We start from the raw sequence: 20,427 nt of genomic DNA on the forward strand, positions 1-20,427 counted from the left end.
TCATTGTTGAACAATCTTCTGGGTTTACATCACTTTTTACCAGGAAGCTCAGGATTTCACAGGATTTAGATGTAACATCAGAGAAATCTTCTGCACTCGGAGCTCCACCTGTTGAATGCCGCTCCGCACTCTGATTTGTGGATGGAAGACAAGTCAATTTGTATTTATACAGCACCAAATCATTACAGAAGGTATCTCATGACACTTTTCATTTAGATCAGGTCTAGAGCGTAACATAGCATTCCCCCATGAGCAACAGTGGCAAGAAGACACTCCCGTTTAACAAGGTTACAGGGCACTATGGGCTCTTTAAGGTAAGACGGTACCTGACCAGGAAGCCTGCATGTCTGATTAATCCACTTGATGACCGCCACTCGTACACACTGAACAATATTCGGCTACAGAAAGATCTATACTATTATATCACCTTAATAATGCATTTCAAAGTTTTTGTTGTTTTAGTACAAACAATAGTCTGCAGGACGCCAGCACACAGGTGCACACTGAAAGTCTTTGCATGCCACAGGAACGTTTCCTTGGATAAGGAAGTATTCCCAGTATTCATCCCTCTTCTATGTCATGCCATATGCATATCTGTTTTTTAGCTTTACTTGAGGCAACATGAAATGTTTTTCTACACAAACTTGCCAAGTGTTTGAAGGCCTAGAGAATGTGTACACAAACAACAAACCTGGCCCCTGTTACTTGTTATCCTCGACTATATGAACCATAGCTTGGTCAGTGCACAGAGGCTAGTAGGCTGTTTCTTCTTTGTCAATATTTCAACCAATATTTGACGAGGAGCTTTCTTTACAACACAACCAAGGCCTTGGGTAAGCTCTTTGTTCTACAGAAACAAAAAAACAAAAAGATTGACCCTCCACTAGAAATCCAGCGTCAGGCTTTGAAGGAAGAATACTTAGAGAGAGAGGCTAGCCTAGCTGTAGCTTTGATGTCTGCAGTGGTTTAGAGCCTAGAGGCTCCTTTTGAAGTGGAGCACACGTTTGCAACCTGTTGCCATCCATTTTGCATGGCTACCTTTTACACTTGGCCTCACAGAGCACAGTCTGAGCCATGACTTCTGGCGAGCAGAGTGACTGCAGGCGACATCTTCTCCGCTGATGTCCATGCTGCTGCTTTCTCCTTCATTATTACTCCACCTCATTATGTCTTTCTCAACTCTGCATTCATTCAATTTTCTCTCTCGATATCCTATTAATTCTCTTTATTGTGTTCCTTCTGTTTTTGCTCTAGTTGCCTCAGTCTGTTTGTCCTCTTCGACTCCTACCATGTTCTATTTTCTTCCTTTAAAAGTAAATCAACCCATGTTTTTTTTTCTCTTCATGCAGGCCCAGGTGAACACACACACACACACACACACACACACACACACACACACACACACACACACACACACACACACACACACACACACACACACACACACACACACGACAGTGCACAGGTGGGAATCTCCAAGTAAGTTTCATGGAATTGACTGTAGCATCTCACTCTAATGTTAGCGAGGTGGGGCCCTGAAAAATGTATAAACTCTCGCTCTCCTATTGAAAGAAATCCCTCCTCTCCATGCCCATGGGTTGGAACCTTTGAAGTTTAAAGCAGCACTTCCCCTTTATGCATTTGTGCGTGAAACTTTTGCATTCAAAGGAAGAGGGAAGAGTGGAGACGACACCTCCCCTCTGTTGGAATGTCTTATCTGTTCTTGTTGCTTTCTCCCTGGAAATCCATTTGCTGGTGATCGAGGGGGGCTTTCACTGACCTTTATACACGTTTATGAAAGCTGCCGTCAGTAATTAAAAAGAAGCATTGTGTTCTGTGTGACTGCTCTACCATGGAATTAGCTCACTTCGATTGTTGGCACTGCACTTTTACATTGTTGGAATTAGTTTGTAATAATGGGAGATCAAAGCAAAGCTTTTTTCCACACTCAAACTTCCTGTTTCCACAGAAATTGTCAACACCTGCGGCAATCATCAATACTTTTACAGTAACAATGTACCAAATAATGTGAGAGCAACATGAGAAGGTGAAAGGAATTACACATAGTGATGAACCTACAGAGAATAATCACCGCAATCTGCAGCTCCCCGAGGCTTTACGGTAGTTTCGTGAGTTTCAGCTCATTGTTTAGCTCTCCGGCCCTCAATTTTACTGTTTTGGTTCACTCTCACAGCTTTCATAGCATCGTTATCAGCCATAGCAGGCAGCAGCTTTCAGTGAAAAAGCTCTAAAAACCCACCGTACACTACCTGCTCAGCACCAAACAGCAGACAGACACAAGGTGGACCGTTTAGCAGCTAATAAGCCAAATTACATTACAGGTCGTTTAGCAGACACTCTTATCCAGAGCGACTTACAGTGAACTAACTACAGGGACAGTCCCCATGGAGCAGCTCAGGGTTAAGCACCTTGCTCAGGGACTCAATGGAGGCAGCTCCTGGTATTAAACTCACAGCCTTCCGGTGTTCTGTTTGGAAGCCGTACCACTAGACCACTACGAGACCACGAGGTCACCACCCACAGATATTTCCCTCAGGAGTCGGAAGAGACCAAAAGCAGAGCTAAGAGAGTGAATATTGGACATACCTTTGTAGGGGGCCAGAAACACGACTCCAAATAAATGATAATGTTGCTCCGTATCTGCTGAATGGTTGCCGTATCAACTTCAAAAGGAAATATGTGCTCATAATAATCTTTCTCATAGCTGCCCCCAAATGGCCAAATATGTTATTGCAGGTTTAAGGTTATTCTTAGACAGACACTGCTCTGCTAACTGACACCAGTTCAGTACATCTTGGTAACTACAAAAGATAAATGGCACCACATCATTGTTGAGCTGGAGGTGCATTATGATATAAATAATGCAGATGATGTCATCATCTCACCTTGGGCTTAGAGACGACACATTTATTACAGAAAGCCTGTCGTACAAACGGGGCGTGGCGTTTGAAAGACAAAGGTGGCGTGTCTAACAATGGATCATGGGAAGTGTAGTGTCCAGTGAGTCTCCACAGTATCCCTTTCATTTGATTTTAGTGATGCGTCATTTCTATTTTTAAGGATAACAATGTCAGATTGTTATTTATGGTTATAAAACTCTGAAACAGCAAAATATTTAACAACTATCTCAACACGTATTCTGTTCATAGTCATTCTCAGAGCACGGAGAGTGAATCCAAATGTGTTTGATGATCCTTTTACACCACCAATCAAAATATAATAAAATGTTCAGCGCACATTCAGTCTCTCCAGATGATGCACCACTTTCATTTTGGACACTCCATGACCTTTTCTTTAAAATCAAATATTAAGATTGGCATGATTTTAATCTTATGGCTTTTTCTTCACCAGTGTTACGACTTGATTAATAGCAACAACATCAGTATGTTGTTTGTTCTGTACCTTATGATGAACAGTGCTCAGCGGTGAGGTTTCCTGACGGTGTAACTGATCCTCAATGGATCCCTTAAAGATATACAAGAGCGTGCTTTCATCTCACTCATGTCCTTTAATCTTTCCATTCAGTGTCATCACTAATACAGAGGAGTGGGCTTACTTCAAAGCACTGACCAAAACTCCAACCCCGCTGGAGGAGAACATGTTCCACTTGGAGGAAGATGCTCCAGGTCCCAGGGTTTACCTCCGGCCCAAGGAGAGCGTCCACATACCCCTGAAATACCAGAGTTTCCTCTGCGACCACACCATGTCCCTTCAGGTACAGTGGAGACGGTCAGGAATGGTCAACGTATAAAATAAGATTGTATTGCAATGAGAATCAAATGCAAACTGTAAATACAGTATGCATACACTACTTATTGATTTCAGTTATGAGAAAATCTTTTAAAATTGATGTGGGAGTGAGGAAATTAGAGGTGGAGCAGTGATACAAGCTTCGTTTTACTGATATAAATGTCATTACACCTCAAGGATTATTAAACATAACTGATCTATTCCAACGGCAAGTTATACATGTAATGTCGACACAACGGTTAATTTGAAGCCAGAAGGACTGTTTGAAATGAATGTTGTTTACATATCTTATCTGCTGTAGATGACTGGGGGGGGGGGGGGTTTACGCCTCCTTGTGATCTTTTAGTTTTCTTGCCTGAAAAGAAAACCCGCAAACGGCCGCAAAGGAAATGTTTGCTGTTTTTTGAAAGATGATCAAGTTTGATAACTATTTTATTTCTTATCAAATCCTCACAGGGACCAAGCTTCCTGCCCACAGGCAAAGGTTCTCAGGTGGCCAAGAAGACTCTATCCAATATCGTTGCTGCCAAGACTATCAAGGTAGAGAGTGTGCTACTTGTGCTTTGTATAAGCAATCATGTGTGTGTATTGGACCATTCTTATCTCCTTCTCTAGTCGTCTGCTTCTCAATCCCTTGGTTGTTTGTCTCCGGGCTGGAATTGGATATGCTGGAAATGGAAGCTATGGATTTGAGATGCAATGTGCATGTACAGTATGTTTCTGCCATGATAAGAGCTTTAATATAGTCCATTTGAAATGTGCTTTTAGCATCATAGGGTATATACAGTAAATTGATTGTTATATTCAGAGAAGAAAAGGAAGACAAAGCCACCTAAACTAAATGAAAAAGAAGCTTCTCATCTGGATTTAAATCGGGTTAACTCTCTGGTACATCACTATGTCTATCAACATCTAGTGTATACACACACACTCCCAGAGAAGTCTCCGGGGAGTGGCAGCGCACCGCCCCCTCCCTCTTCTCCTCTCACACACTCAGACATAAAGAACACTTTGAAGTGTCAACTATTTAAAAAGTTACACTAGCCAGACAAGATTGTCAAGCGAAATGATATGCTGGAAATCCCTTTTATCTTACTGAACACTGTGTATCTTCTACAACTGGCAAATGGCGGGCTAGAGGGTTCAACTATCTCCGATTGGAGGACAGCTTGACACGTCTGGCTAATCTACTCTAAATGAACCATGCTCGTATGGTATCACTCTGAAATTATTTTCCCATTTTCTGCTCTTATTCAACCGTTTATTATATGTAAGACGTTTAGAGCAGAGAGAAACAACGTGGAGGTGCTTCAGAAAAGACGATGTGCTCTATATCTTCGTAGGACATCAGCCCCTGTATGCTGCAGCTGTCACTTAAAATGTAACTTTTGCTCCTCATGAAACAGTACAAATGGACATTTCAGCCCACTCCATACCGACGTGGGCTTAAATGGCCACATTTAAGCTGCTAAAAAAAGATTTCCATCACAGTTTGCTAACTTGCAGTACCTCGCAATAATCCTGTTGTTCATGTAATGTACAGTACCCTGAAGCCTTCCCATTGCACGGGGTGATGAAATATTTGCTAGTCTGCCAAGTGTGTGTGTATATGTGTGTGTGTCTGCGTAGGGTTTGTGCGTGTGTGTGTGTATATGTGTGCCAGTGTCAGCACTGCTGCTCTGAGCAAAAGTCCTGTCAAGAGGTCAAAGAGGTTGAGTCTGGATCAAATCTGTGTCCCGCTAAAACTGACAAGCCCCAACAGCAGGCTGTCAGGATGCCAGTATTGGCATCGTTGTCAGTCAGCACATATCAGCAGTGCCAAATATGGGCCACTATTGCAGGTCAGCATGGGCCCGCAAGTCTGACGCATCAACGATTCCCGACAGCTGTTGTTTGGCAGCGATCAACTTCTGAGTTTATGAATCAGGTGACCAAAATGTGGAAAATCAACTTATATACATCTTACTATAACCAATTACTCATGACTAGATATTTAAATTTGTTACGCAGTTTATAATGAAGGTCATATGCCACAATTTCTCCACCACCCGCTTGGGGTGGTTTCGATTTCATTCTCTGGGAAGGCCTTTCCCAAGAGTTTGTAACCTGACTGCAAGGATTTGCTTCCATTCAGCCGTAAATTCATTAGTGAGTTCAGCCACTGATGCTGGGGGCTCACAGCCGGTGGTCTAGTTCATCCCAAAGGATGTTGGATTGGGTTGAGCTCAAAGCTCTGTGCTGGCCATTATTCCCCACTAAACTCAGAAAAAACTCTTTTCAGATACAAACTATAACATGTGTATAGTTCCCCAGCGTTTATTTTAAACATTAACACTATGAATAATTGAGAGCAATGCCCCAACACTGCAAAAAGCCCCGCATGGAAAGAAAGCCATGATAGCTGTCCTTGTATGTCATTCATGTTATTGTAATAAACACCTGGTTGGTCTGCACCTTACATCTCATCTGCAGCCTCTTTATTGGACATCACAATAGGAAAGTGTTGGTACGAACAAACTAAAACAATGATTTTCGTTTCCTCTTGAGTTTCTACTTGTGTTTCTACAGTTTCCTCTGGAGAGTATGTAGTGAGGTTAAAACTATGAATCCCGTCCTGATGGCAGTAGCGGAAAAGGCCATGATGTCATGATGTGTGAATCTGCCAGTTAGATTAAGACATATTTGGAATAGATGTTGGCCGAACATTAACTTAAAGAAAGGTTTGTGGAATTCTGAAACAGGAAATGTTTTATCTTCTGGGGAGCATGAATATGCTCAATACATTTGCAATCTGTCCATTAGATTCTGAGGAAGTGGAAGTTCTGATGTTGGCACAATGGGAATGGCAGGGAGTCACATATTCACAGCAGATCTCATGTGAATATGAAACTTCTCTGGGGATCGTACAAATCTGAAGTAAATGGGACCAAACAAATCTGACATCCATCCTTAGGCCACACCGCTTACTTGTCTCTTTGAATACTTTTGTACCAAAGTATTGCTTGAAACAGTCAATCAAATACTCTCAATACTATAGTTTGTAATACGGCAGCTTCTTTAGAAATAATCTCCTGCAATTCATTTACATGTAATCTATGATCCCTAAACCTGCAAACCTGAGTTTAAGATGTGAAGTATGATGCTGCGTGAGAGGGTTAGCGATCCCAAACTGCCTGCATATGTTGGTGTACAGTATGTGTGTATACCAGCCATTATATATTCACCATATATAATTAGTGCATATGTATGTAACACATTTGTGTTGATTTGCACAGATCAGATCCGGAGGGCTATTTTAATGCGGCAAACTTCAAAGCACATTCAGCAGGTCTGTAGGGGTTTCACGAGCAGGATTGAAGCCAACTTTTATATTATATTGTACAGCGTGCTCCATCACCACCACACTCTGGTGAATTTTTAAATAAAACCTCTCAAAGGCTGCTTTTTAAAAAGCTGTATATGTTGTTTAGAGCAGAACTGCCCTCAGGATGAAACAATCCCAGTTCTGCATAATGAGAGTCAAGAAATTAGAATGTAGGTTTTCTCTAAACGTCTAATGACACAGGTGTTGTTTGAGCGTACAGGCGAACTAAAGAAATTACGAGCACTCCTACAGTTACAAACCCCCATAGCCACATTTATTTGGAAGAGAAAATAACAATAGTAAACTTATCCACAGTTAAAATCCATCACAGTTTACAAGCCGACGTCCTGGTTCAACTTTGCCGTTCTGCGCTTACTAACCCTCTAAATGAACTTTACTGCATACTATCCCCTCTTCAGGCTTTTAAGCATTCCTTAAATGAAAAGGTCTGATGAAGAAAAATCCCTCTTAGGTCAAATTGCTCAGTTTATGAAGAGAGTAAGTGCACAGTAAGGCCATAACTTCTGATAGGAGGGTCATAATGTAAATAGAGTTTGTAAGGAGCCACTGGTTTAGATAATCTGGCTTGTTCACAACCAAGTCTCCTCGTTCATCGTTTCCGCCCCGTCAGACTCTGTTGTTTACAATGTTAACATACAGGTAACTGAGTGCAATGATGCAACAACTAATACAGGTTGTAATAAACTGTAATTCTCCTTCAAGGAGCTTCTAACCCAGCTATGACATCACATGTTTCATTAGTGTTTGACTCGAGGAGTTCTTTCTCCCCCGTGATGATGTAAATGCTGTTTTATTGTGGGGGAGTGGCACACTGCTGATACCGCTTACTTTTCACCTCCTCAGGTTACGTTCGAAGCAGAAGACGGCAAGCCGATGGCCATCTGCCGTGTGAACGTGGAGCCGACACCACACGTTGTCGACCAGACTTTCCGGCTTTACCACCCCGAGCTCTGCTTCCTCAAAAAAGCCATCCGGCTGCCGCCCTGGCATGACCCCTCAGGTAGCGCAGGTTATCCCCCATCAGCCATTGCTCCCTGTCCCACAGCTCCAACCCTATCCTCCCTGAGTCTAGATTGGATGATTTTATACAAGAATTATTGCATCTTATTTATGTGCAAATTATTGCATTTTTAGTGTTGGTTCCATGCATAGTGAATACATCTTCAGCGGGTGACTTCAGGAATATCATAAACGTGCGAACACACTTGCACAAATACAGAAACCTATTTACAGTACACAAGGTGGATGGGTATGAATAATGTATTTTACCTTCATTTTATTGTGTTTTACTAAAATATCTACAGAAACAATCCTACAATATAATACAATTTATATCACAAACAAAGCGTAATAACAACAGGGAGGCGTCTGGAAATAGAGCAGGAAATGAAAAGCAAGAACAAATAAAATGGATAATATGAAGAAAATAGCACAGCATGTACACCACATACATATTTATGTGAATATATATGCATCACATTCCCCGGAATTGCATTGATTACACTGACTATATTCATATAGACGGCCTAATGTGCATTACTGTCTGTATATTAACTACTTTTATTATTGGGTGAACCAGTTGCAGACCAGGATGTCAGGACTCACATTTCAGTACGCTGCAGTGACCCGAACATCATCTGCCAGACCAGGATGCTGGTGAGAGGATTCAATGATGTTCTTACATTTCCCAGTCCCTACTACAACAACCCACACTAATATTAACAGTTAATTAATACTTGTAGAAAAGATTGCTTCACCACCGTTTCCTGTTCAAAAGCACTTTCTTCTAGCTCACCTGTCATTGCAAACTGTTATGCTACACCGAAGACCTGCCCTTACATGCCACGCACTGTTAAAGTGCTAATGTGGGGTTTCTTTTATTTCTGCCTCTTTTTTCCCTTTACCCCTCCATTTTAAAATGTAATTTACTCTGTTTCTATCTAGGTGCCGGGGGAGCCTCAGGATGTGTACTTGAAAGTGCCCGGGAGTCCCAGTCCACACATAAAAATGTTCTTTGTGATGGTTTTTACGTATGTATTATTTACTGATCGGGCACAGTGAAAACACACACACACACACACACACACACACACACACACACACACACACACACACACACACACACACACACACACACACACACACACACACACACACACACACACACACACACACACACACACACACAGCCTGAAGCAGCATTCTATTTTGGACTAATTAAATTGTTCACACAGTCTTGAATTAATGAACTAATCAGATGGAGGTTTGGTGGTCTGACTGCCTGAAGTTACAGAACCTGTCCTCTAGTCTTCCAAATCTCCCGCAGAGATTAGACCAATATTATATATTGTGTGTGGGTTTGTAATTAAGCAGAGCTAATGTTCAGTCAGGGATTTGTCATTCAGCTGTGGTATGATGTGTTTGATAAAGTTTAGACTAGTTACATATTTACTGCAGAACTGATCTGCATTAGATCCCCTGTGGAGCTTTCTGGTAAACTAACACATTTATGTTAACATGCAGTGTCTCAGCAAAGCACAGTGCATTCTCTTCCTCATAAAGCATTTACTAAGCTTTGATCTGCCAATTAGTCTGCAGAAGTGTGGATTGCATTGTCTTGTGCACATGCAGTACAAGTGCGTCCGCATGCGAGTGTACAAACGACAAACGCAACTGCTAATGGTCAGACACGCACACCTTTACCTTTAATTTGTTTCTAATGACAGATTTTGGTTTTGAATTATGCACAATCAAAGTCATACATGAATCATTACACAGGGGACACTTTATTCTAAATCCAGTGCACAGCAGACTGCACAAAGCCTCTTTATGATTTGCCTAGGGAGATCGTCCAGTACTCCTACTGTATGCTGAATTAATACGACATGGCACTACGTTGACCTCGTGTGTGTGTGTGTGTGTGTGTGTGTGTGTGTGTGTGTGTGTGTGTGTGTGTGTGTGTGTGTGTGTGTGTGTGTGTGTGTGTGTGTGTGTGTGTGTGCACACAGTTATTCAGGAATATGCACCATGTGAGCTCAATTTGTATTTAAATGATAGAGGGTTGCTCGCTTTTGACACATGGTCCCCTCTACAAGACATGGCCACTAGATTAGCTAATATTGGAAGAGTCTTTGTGCAAACCAACTGATGCACAGGGAACCTGGGAGTTTAAAGGTCACTGGGGGTGCAGTGACCTGTTGATAATCCAGCCTGGTTTCAGACGTTTTAGGAAATTATGAATAATGTACCATAAAATAAAGCATAAATAAACTAAAGTAAAATAAACATGAAACAGGAAAACCTGCAGTGTGAGCATGTGTGTCACGGCAGTTACAACATATACAAACATAAACATATACAAAGGCTGAATATCACTTATTAGCAGCTATAACCAACACTAGTGATATTGTGTCAGCCTTCAGAAACCCACATTACTTGAATTCAAATATCCCTAAATGCTTCTTGAGTGCTGTTGTCACAGAGCCGAGGCTGAGCAGTTGACTACATCGCCTTCCTCTCACAGCTCTCCCATTCAGCGAGGGCCACTGAGACTGAATTCCCTTCTTCTCTGCAGCGATAGGATGATGATGATGGCGCTGCTGCTTCTTAAAATGCTGGCACAGCCATAGATCACCCCTCCTCTTGCTGATCCCGTTGCGTCTCCAGGGAGCCTCGGCTTAATTGTTCCTGACGATGTTTTTCTCTGTAGTGATAAGTGGATGGCAGTGCCCTCCCAGATCTGGCAGATTTACGTGCATTTCCTGGAGCGTGTGGATGTCAGCTGTGTGACTGGCCAGCGGAGCTGTCAATCACTAGTGCTGAGGGGGAAGCAGGCTGTTCGCAAGGTCAAATGTTTCTCATCACACCCCCAGGAGATTGAGGTACACATCTTTAAGAGTAATTTAACTGAGCTATTACTGTTTTTAAATGTTACAGTAACTTCATTATACTGTCAATGTATTGTGTTCCCAGTCTGTAGTGTCCAATGCAACAGCACGTCTTTGCCTTTTTCTACGGCTGTCGGCAACCAAAGAACATCTTGGTCAACTGACATTATACCTTCTACTCAATCTATTGGTCGATGGGGGAAATAAATCTGCATGTTATCTTGAGTAAATTGGCCACAGTGCACTTTGTGTATCTGGTAGCCTAAATTAATTATAAATAAACATGAAAAGCTATTTGCAGCACATTCAATTATTTTAAACCTAATTGTTTCATACCTAAAAGATAACAGCAGACCAAAAGCCGACCAGCCGTTGCAAGGTGTTGCATCTGCAGTTATATTTCAAACAAAAGTATTCTTTAGACTAAACATATTGAAATATTCCAATACTGATATGTTCACGCTCAAAGCATATCAAGTAGTGATGCACGTGTCAGGGCTTTTTTAATATCCGTGCCCACAGACCCAGCCAACGCTCAGAAATATCTGTAATCAACCACCTGAACCCGGCCGGACCTGCAAACCCAACTTTCTGCATTAAACAGTAGCACAACTGTCAGGAGTCAGGACTGAGACAAGGGGCTCTGTAGTATTGGGAAGATCTAGAATAATGAAAAGGTGGTGTTCTGTATTGTTGAATAGTAGCAAAACAAGTAACCCTTCATTAAATACATGAACTCTGTCTCTCTCTCTCACACACACACACATGCCCCTTCCACCACCAAACATAATGGATTAAGAAGCGCTTTTCTCCTTATGAAACAGTTTATTGACCAAACAATCAGCCAACCGACCAGGAAGTGTCAGCCCTACCTTTTTCTGAAGAAAATACCAGAATGCTGTATAAAGGCCAAAAAACCCAGAGTAAATGAGACACAACCTGGTCTAATGGAGTCAGTGAAGGTCTTATTGTATTGTTTTGTAATTCCGTATCGTCAATATGTCTAATACCCAAGTAGATCCAAGCAGACCCACAAGCAGCTCTAATCTTGTGTGCCTCACAACGACTGCAGTAGAAAATGTTCCTTGAGGCAGCTGGAGAGTGTGTAGTGACATGTATCGCTGCTCTTTTGGACGCTAGCTGCTTGTTAATTGGTGCAGCGTCATGCTGCTGCCAGGGTTGGTGTTTTCTCTGTATTTGGGCGACTGCATTTTGGATCAAGTTATCTTTGGGTCTATTCGTATCTGATTGTCCTGGATTTCCTTTTGGATTGAATCTTTTTCATTTCAAATGTATTTACATACGTCAGAGTCCGGTTTTGGACTCACGTTGACAGCCAGAAACACTACAAACCAATCCAGAATTCAAAGCACTGTGGTTGGACACATTGCTGACATATGGAGTTGTAATTTGGCAAGAGATCAAGAGCAAGCAATTAACAGTAGTAGTAGTTTAAGCTGTTAGGGGCAAATCTACATCCTCCCTACCACTCGTACCTATTCCTGTGTTTTATCTAAAATTATTATTATTATTTTAATTGGGCCAAAACATGGCTGACACAAATTGGAAGCAACATACAGGAAAAGTAGAACCAAAACATCTCAAATCATACCTTGAATCTTCCAAATCTAATGAGAAGTTGAGCGCTTTGTTCTTGACATATTTTTCCCTGTCTTGGAAATATCCAAAGCGCATATCCAGAAAGTATTGCATGCAAATTGTTCTCTTAGCAGCAGGAGACAATAGAACAGCTACAGTCACTTTCGTAACAACCCCAGGTTCAGATTCAAGTCATTATCAAGAATGTACAAATGTGGATTGACAGCGTAATGGCTCTTTTCACGTCGTTTCACTTTATTAGGCTCCCCCATTACTTCCTGCAATCATATCATATGTCAGGACACGAGTTGGCGTGACCCAAAAAATTAGCAATGGCTGTATGCTCCCATATGAAATATGTTCAGGGAGTGTCAGATTGCCCTCTATTTTAAGATAGATCGTTTTTTATTCATAACTGGGTACAAGTGGGGAGAGAGTTTGACAATGCTTCTCAGTCAGAGCGGCAATAAAAGGGCATTGCATATTACTCACTCATATTAAAGGAAAACAAAAGTGATGGACTGTCACAGTTACCGTGGGTGCATACGGTGCGACCCAAACGTGTCCTCTCTGAAGAAATAGGGTACTGGCTGAAAGAGCGACAGATGTAAAAAAAAAAAAATCAAAAAGATTTCACGTATGCATCAGCGCCCGCTTTGATCTGACTCTCTGCAGGTTAGCTCACTGTGGAATGCATCGGAGGAGTCTTATAAAACCGGATAAAGCTCACCGCCAGAGAATAGCTTTGCTTTTCTCAACAGATTGAAAAGGAGCCGCACAGTAAATCTCATTCTCACATCCTTCTGTCTCTCTGTCACTTTTCTGCCTCTACTTTCTCTCATTTCATTGTCTGCCCCCTCTTTTTCACCCAACCTCATTCGCCCTTTCTCTCACCCACTCTCTCCTGTAATCCTACACCTCTTATATTTTCCTCTGACTCTTTTAACCACCTTTTCCCATTAATTCTGTCCTTTTCTGTACCTTTTCTTTCTAAAAATGTCTCTTTTCTCTTCCATACTTTTGTCACTTGGTCAATGCCTCTATTTCTCTTCATTAATTGTGTCTTTCTCACAACACACCCAATCAAGATCTCTACACCGTACTGCCAAACTCAATCACCCTCACCTTCTCCGTAGGTGGACCCAGAGGCGGTGTTCGTTTTGCCTCCCGCAGCGGTGCAGGAGCTCCAGCTGAAGGTGCAACCTTGGCGAGCAGGAAGCCGCTTCTTGTATATGAACGCGGTGGATGTGGAGAACCGGCGGCTCGTCACTGCCTGGCTGCTCTGTCTCAACGTCCACCGGCCTGTACTGTCCAAGGTATGAGAAGTTTTCTTTTTGGCTTTTCTAATAGTAGCCTAATGCTTGAAGAGCACTTCAGTGTCACAATCACAGACTTAGTTATCGCAGCCTCACTCCTCTGCTGCAAATGATGTTGTTGACACTATAAAATACTGTAGTTTCAACATAATGTAATATACGGTATTTTTGCAATTTAGCGCCGCTACAGTTTCAAAGTGCAATTCACTTGCTGTCGAAATATGGACATCTGTAGCGTTACACGTGCATTCGTTATGATTTCATAACTTATGAATGATCAAAAATTAGCGTGTTGACAACTTTACAAACACAGCCAAACATCAAGCAAGTGCAACAACATATAGAAATAGCAAGCCAGCTAATATTACTCACTAGTCATTAGAGGCTGCTGAACCCGCTCCCTGCCAGCATTCTTATCGTCCCGGGCCTGAAAACCTCCTCCCCCCCAGTGATCCGAAGCTCTTGTGCTAGAGGTGTGAACACCAACGCTCCCCTGGTGCTCCGAGCTCTCAGTCCTGGCCCCACGGCTAACTGCTAACTGCTAACTGCTAACCAGCTGACGGAAGCTACTGTTAGCAGCAGATAGCAGTTAGCAGATAGCAGTTAGCAGTTAGCAGTTAGCGCTACTTTGCAACGAGTAAAGGTTTCTGTCCATCAGGAAACTCTGTAAGTCGCAGAGCAGCAAGAGGACGTCACAAGGAAAACCATAAAAATTCTTCTCCATAAAATAAGAACCACTTTCACCAAAATTAACGTAGTGCCATAAACATTAGGCTCTTCTCCCGGGAGATTGTACCAAAGTTACATCGTGCAAGAACAGGCGTTGGTGTGCAGAGTGGGACTCTGCAACTACAACTCAGTGTAGTATCAAAATTATTTTGAAGCTATGAAGCTAAGTTATTTTAAGGTAAAGTAGTTACATAATGTTGCTTTAAGGCCCCCCTCTCTCCTTTTAATGGATAATCTCTTGATCTTTTACAGATTTGTCATTACATATTGTGTCTGTCTTCGCAAAATACTGTAGAAGGTGCTAGATGCTTGGTGATGCAGTTACTGGTGTGTGTAACTCAAAGCCACTTTGGACTCAGAGTCACATTCAGTGCTTATTGAAGCATCCTAGTGATCTCCTGGGTCAGCTGGAAATTCCCAAACCCTTTATGGCTAGTATCAAGAAAAAGATAAGAACAGCTGATCTGATTCACTTACACATGGCTTACACAAGTTGGTTTCGAGGCACATAATGTGAACATTTTGCGTTCATAATGTCATAATTTATTAGTGTCAGTCATCTAAAAAAATATGTGTGTGTGTGTGCTCAGGCATTTGAAGTTAGTGTCCCAGTCGATGGTGGGCGTGGCAGCTCCAGGAAAATCACCTACACCAACCCCTACACCAGCAGCCGCACATTTCTGCTCCGCGCTGACCATCCAGACCTGCTCCAGTTCAAAGAAGATAAATTCCAGGTGAGATAAGACAGGAAGTCATGCAGTTATCTTACCATCATTAAGAGTAAAATCAATACTTTAATTAACACCTCGACCCGAAGGGAACCTACCTCCTTGGCAAAAGCTTGTCGGGGGAAATCAAAGCCCACATCAGTTCGGGTGGTTTAATTTCAATGATGGTACTTTGTGTTGCTATCGCCACTTAAATATTTAGCATTAGCTTTAATGGTAAGTGCCAATGACCAATGGAGGTGCCCTTTTTGATCAGCTTTTTAAATCCTGTTTAGAACAAAATAATGGAAATAACAACTTGCAAAACCTAACGTCTATTTTAAATACATTTCATTCTGCCTATTGTTAGAGACTATAAGGGATGACTCGATACCGCTTCATCAAGTCCGATCCTTAAGTATCAGCCAACACATACTGTCTCTTTCTACATCTTAAACAACTGAGCTGCTCATAATACAGTTATTAGGAAATACATAGCCCACACCATGACTCAGTTATGCAATACTGCTGCTTCTTTTTATTTACACAGAACTTATTGTTATGGTTAAAACCATCCAAACATTAAAAATCTCATTTAAAGTGCAATGTTGTGCTAAAGTTTAAATCTCAGTATTGAGAATAACATGGAATTATAATTTCAATGTAAAATACTGGCTATACCTCAACACTCAATGTAGCCGATACTTCAATGAGAGTTGTTGCCAGATAGTTTAGAGCGATGGATCGTATCAGATTATACTTTTACCCCTAGCTGTTATTAATGTCAGCAAGCGTTTTTTCCCTACTCAAAATAGAAACTACTCCCTAGCTTCTCCCACTGACATGCATGTACAGCAACGTGTGTGTAGAAACCTCAGAGGTGATGTTATCAAATAATTGTAAATTAACTAATTTTCTAATAAGCTTCTTCTTTTTTTTTACTATATTGCTTACTATCACTTCATTATCATGCTCATCTATTTTTATAAAAAAAACAATTTTAATCAGTTTGTGATAATAAGTCCTTTTGAGAACAAGGTGAATATCTAATACTGCTCTGAGTTTCTCACATAATATATTCCAATCATGCAACACAACACACTGTATCTAATACCTTTTTTTCTTTTCACTGATCATTTTTTGGCACTTCCCAGGACTTTTTGTCACTAGGATTTAGGTTGCTTATTAAATAGTTTCACATTTCCCCCTCCTCTCTTAACAGTGACACCACCAAACTTTTTTAATTTGTCAGTGTATTTGTCTGTTACGCAGTAAAACCCTCCAGGCTACAGCTTTCACACTTATAGCTTTTGACAATACAAAATAATATTGAATGATATATGCACTTGCTTTTTAACAAAAGCAAAAGATACAAAATGAAGATAAGACAACCTGCTGCTAGTAATTAGCGTTGGGAAAGTACAGCCACAAAGTATCTCTTATCACCTTGATCAAATTGTAAATGAGCCTCAAACGTGTTTTCTATATGCTCGTAAAATAATCAGCTATACAACGGTAAACCTCAGAGGGAATGTAGCTGCTGATGAACATGTTACTCAAAGACTCCTGTACATCGTGTACACGGGCCGAGAGCAGCAGCTTGAGTCCTCCGTCTGTGTCTGCGCATGATGCGTTCAGGTACAGTATTGAGTGTAGATCTGGGCTTTGGCAGACCCAACACACAATCACTGACGATACACACGTAACATGGAAGAAAATAGACTTGGGAAGAAACGCGTCTGAAGTGCCTCCTTTGTAGACATGCCTTCACTGTAGGTCTTTGTTCCCGTGGACATTTAAACGGCGAGAGTTGAAAAGGAGCCGCAGTGAAGCCAGAACTCAACACAGTCGCATCCAGTGGAAATTGTAGTATTGGATTATTTCAACAATGTCATGTACAGATATTTCCTCCTGGTATCAGCCTCATAATCAGTGATGGTGCACTCTTGTTGCACCATCACTATGTGTCACAGCCATGCTCTAGTGACACTGGAAGAAGGTTTAAACCGACATGCTTGTTGTAAAAAAAAAAAAAACCTTTGTACCAGAATTTGGTTTAACATACAAGTATTTTGCTTTGGTCTATAATGGTGCATACAAAACCACAATAAGAGACATTAAAATGTAAAATAAGAGCAAATATAGAAATAATGTAAACAAATATTGTAAAAACTATTATAAAATCAAAAAATGTGTACAAGAAACATAAATATAAAAAAAAAGGAAATGCAATAAGTGTATGACAAATGACTGAAAGAATATGTACAGTAAATCTGAATTAAAAGTGTAAGAGCTGTGCAGTTTTAAAAGTGGTAGTATTGTGCAGAAATGTGCAAAAGTTCACAGTGCGGGCTACAAGGAAGAGTTTGTAGTGCACATTTGATCACAAAGATGTGCGTTAATGTCCCGGGCCTTGTTGATGGTAGCTGACGGGAAGAAACTGTTTTTGTTGCGTGAGGTTTTGGTCCTGATGTAGCGCAGCCTCCTGCCAGAGGGGAGCAATTCAAACAGTTTATAAGCAGGGTGGGAGGGACAGGCCAGAGTCTTTCCTGCCCGATATGAAGAAATGCTTCTGACATCCTCGGTGAGTAAAAGAAATTGATGATGATTTCTGGACTCGTGTTGACCCTTCATTCCTCAGCTGTTAGATAAGTTGAATGGTGTCCTTGTTTGCAATGCAAAGCGAAACAGGAGGACTACAACAAAGTCATTGCTGCTGGTGTTTTATTGTTATGTTGTCTACCTCAGTGTCTCTAATAGCTCTTCACTCACACACACAGACATGAAGCTCCAGAGTCACTGCCATCATTGCCTTTCATTTGCTGAGGTGTGATGAAATGGCAAAACAAATGGAAAAGCAGCATTTTAAATTAACAAATAAATGAGCTGGATGCGATGGGAGTCGGTTTCCACATAAACTATTTAAGAGTCTCGCTGCTGCTGTCCAGAAGACACTACATCAGTTCAGACAGAAGAAGGTGGGCAAAGTGAAAAGCAGCCCATTGTTTATTCCATTTTGCCAACGAGGCGCCAGGTGTCTTATAAAGAATTTACTGTGCCCGCAGCATTAAGCAAATGTAGAGACACTTTTCTCTTTTTTGACAAAAGTACCTCAGCATGATAAAACCAGCTGTCAGGCGGGAAAGCAAAGCAGCGATCAATACTGCTCTGCTTTTGGGCAAGATTGCAGTATAAATCCCCTGAATTGACCTATATATCTATTACAGAAAATACTAGAAGACAGTTGTGGTCTGATTGAAATACTGTGAAAACAAAAAGTTTTCCTTAGAGAAAAGAATAAATTCACTCTGGATGAAGACACGGTAATTTACAGCAACAAAAACAAAGTGTGATGTCAAGAGGCTGGAACAATTAAGAAGACAAACCAATGGGGGTTTCTTCGTGTGATAATTCTCTTTATTAAATTAGTCATTAAGCTTTTGCACCATATGCCGGACATTTGTTACATTGCAATAAAACACAAGCACTTTAACACTCCGGTATTTTAATATCAGTGCAAAGTGAAACAGTGTTATTCCCAACAGCTGTCCCACTTTAAATTGGTATATTTTTGAAAAGGTTTTAAAATATTTTTTAAAAATCTTTATTTAATGGGGACCTTTATTTTAGAAGTTCTCTGGGCAGTAGGTATGGAATACATGTTCTGGTGCCCAGACCTGTCTTGTGTTTTAAATCTCACACTTACTCCAGCCATACTGAGATTTCTTCAAAGGTAGATTTCATATCTGACGGATCAAGCCTGGAAAGAGAAAGTATGGAACCTACATGCTGTGAAGGGATTAGCGTATGAATGACAATAAATTCCTTCTTTTACTTTTATCTACTTAGTTATTCATTTTTCTTCTTCCCCAGGTCTGTTATGCAAATCAGGAATCAAATCAAGGAATCGGCTATTAGATCAAATGAAATGAAATGCAAGTTTAAGAAAGACAACTAAAAAGTTATGGAAGAAAAAATCAAGTCAAACAATTCTCAAACATTCCCTGCTCCAAAATAAAATGAACTAGAAAAGTGCACTTAGTAGAGTGCTGATCTCCGCCCAGTGTGTCTGCATCGACCTCGGCTGTTATGTTTGATTTAATAAATAAAACTCTAAAATAGTTTTTTCAAAAATTGAGAGTCTGAGAGGTCTTCGAACAAAAAACATTAGGCTGATGGATCCAGTCGTATGTGAGATTAAGCCAGACAGACAGACAGGCACACGCCTTACGCCTGGTGGAGGTGATGATTACATGCAACAAGACATTTCATTATCTGTAGGTAAAAAGGACTTTGTAGGTGTGTGTAGACATGGTTGCATCTGTTTAGTGTTACTCGCTGAAGAGAAAGAGAATCGCTCACCTTCACAAAGCATTCAGATAATTCTGAAGCTTGTTTGTTGTGTTCACTGTATTCAGATCGGCCGGGGGGAGAGCTACACCATCGGACTACGCTTTGCTCCCAGCCAGAGTCCCGGCTCAGTGGAGATACTGGTCTACGTGAACAACCTGGAGGAGAAGACGGAGGAGACGTTCTGTGTGAAAGTTAACTATTCATGAACTGATTTTTGTTTCCTTCCTGGAAATGTTGACTGATCTGTGTTTTGAATCTATTTTGATGTGTGAAATATTTTTCTTATATATTATTCTTCGCATTTTTGTATTCGATCAGATTTAAGACCAAAATAAACTTCTTTTTATTCCATTTTGTTTTTGTTTTGTCTTCAGCAAAGCAGCCCAAAAGCACCAATATCGGTGTCCAGGCTAAATCCCAATTGGAATCAGTCCTCTTTCGAAATGTCCTACAAATGTCTGACAGTCCATTCCCAACCATCCAGGTGGACCGGGGTTGAAAGCAATAACATTTTATCGACTTTAATTACCCAGCAAACCCACTTGAATGCCACTTGATGGTTGAGTTTTAATCTAAGACAAGCCAGGGGTCCGCTCTTTGCGTCCCTTAGCCTCCCAAACAACTTATCCTTATCACCGGCATTATTAGAAACGGTGCCGTAATGAGGTATGACTTTCCAG

At 41.1% G+C, this 20,427-nt stretch overlaps 1 protein-coding gene across 3 annotated transcripts in view; it reads left to right on the forward strand.

Annotated features, from left to right (window-relative positions):
* nphp4 (nephronophthisis 4) overlaps nt 1–20,098 on the forward strand; it is a 163,686-nt gene extending 143,588 nt beyond the window's left edge. For 2 of the 3 annotated variants that reach the window (XM_029436186.1, XM_029436187.1), the window contains 9 exons: nt 3,547–3,736; nt 4,228–4,311; nt 8,000–8,156; nt 8,736–8,812; nt 9,101–9,186; nt 10,866–11,037; nt 13,779–13,958; nt 15,278–15,421; nt 19,813–20,098. In XM_029436186.1, the coding sequence (XP_029292046.1) occupies nt 3,547–3,736; nt 4,228–4,311; nt 8,000–8,156; nt 8,736–8,812; nt 9,101–9,186; nt 10,866–11,037; nt 13,779–13,958; nt 15,278–15,421; nt 19,813–19,953 (1,231 nt within the window). In that variant the 3' untranslated portion in view covers nt 19,954–20,098. Of the gene's footprint in view, nt 1–3,546; nt 3,737–4,227; nt 4,312–7,999; nt 8,157–8,735; nt 8,813–9,100; nt 9,187–10,865; nt 11,038–13,778; nt 13,959–15,277; nt 15,422–19,812 lie in introns of those variants that run through there. The other variant, XR_003832558.1, reaches the window with a different exon arrangement.
* Nucleotides 20,099–20,427: the final 329 nt, after the last annotated feature.

The sequence above is a fragment of the Cottoperca gobio genome, chromosome 7 (genome assembly GCF_900634415.1).
Source record: "Cottoperca gobio chromosome 7, fCotGob3.1, whole genome shotgun sequence".
Taxonomy (NCBI): Eukaryota; Metazoa; Chordata; class Actinopteri; order Perciformes; family Bovichtidae; genus Cottoperca; species Cottoperca gobio.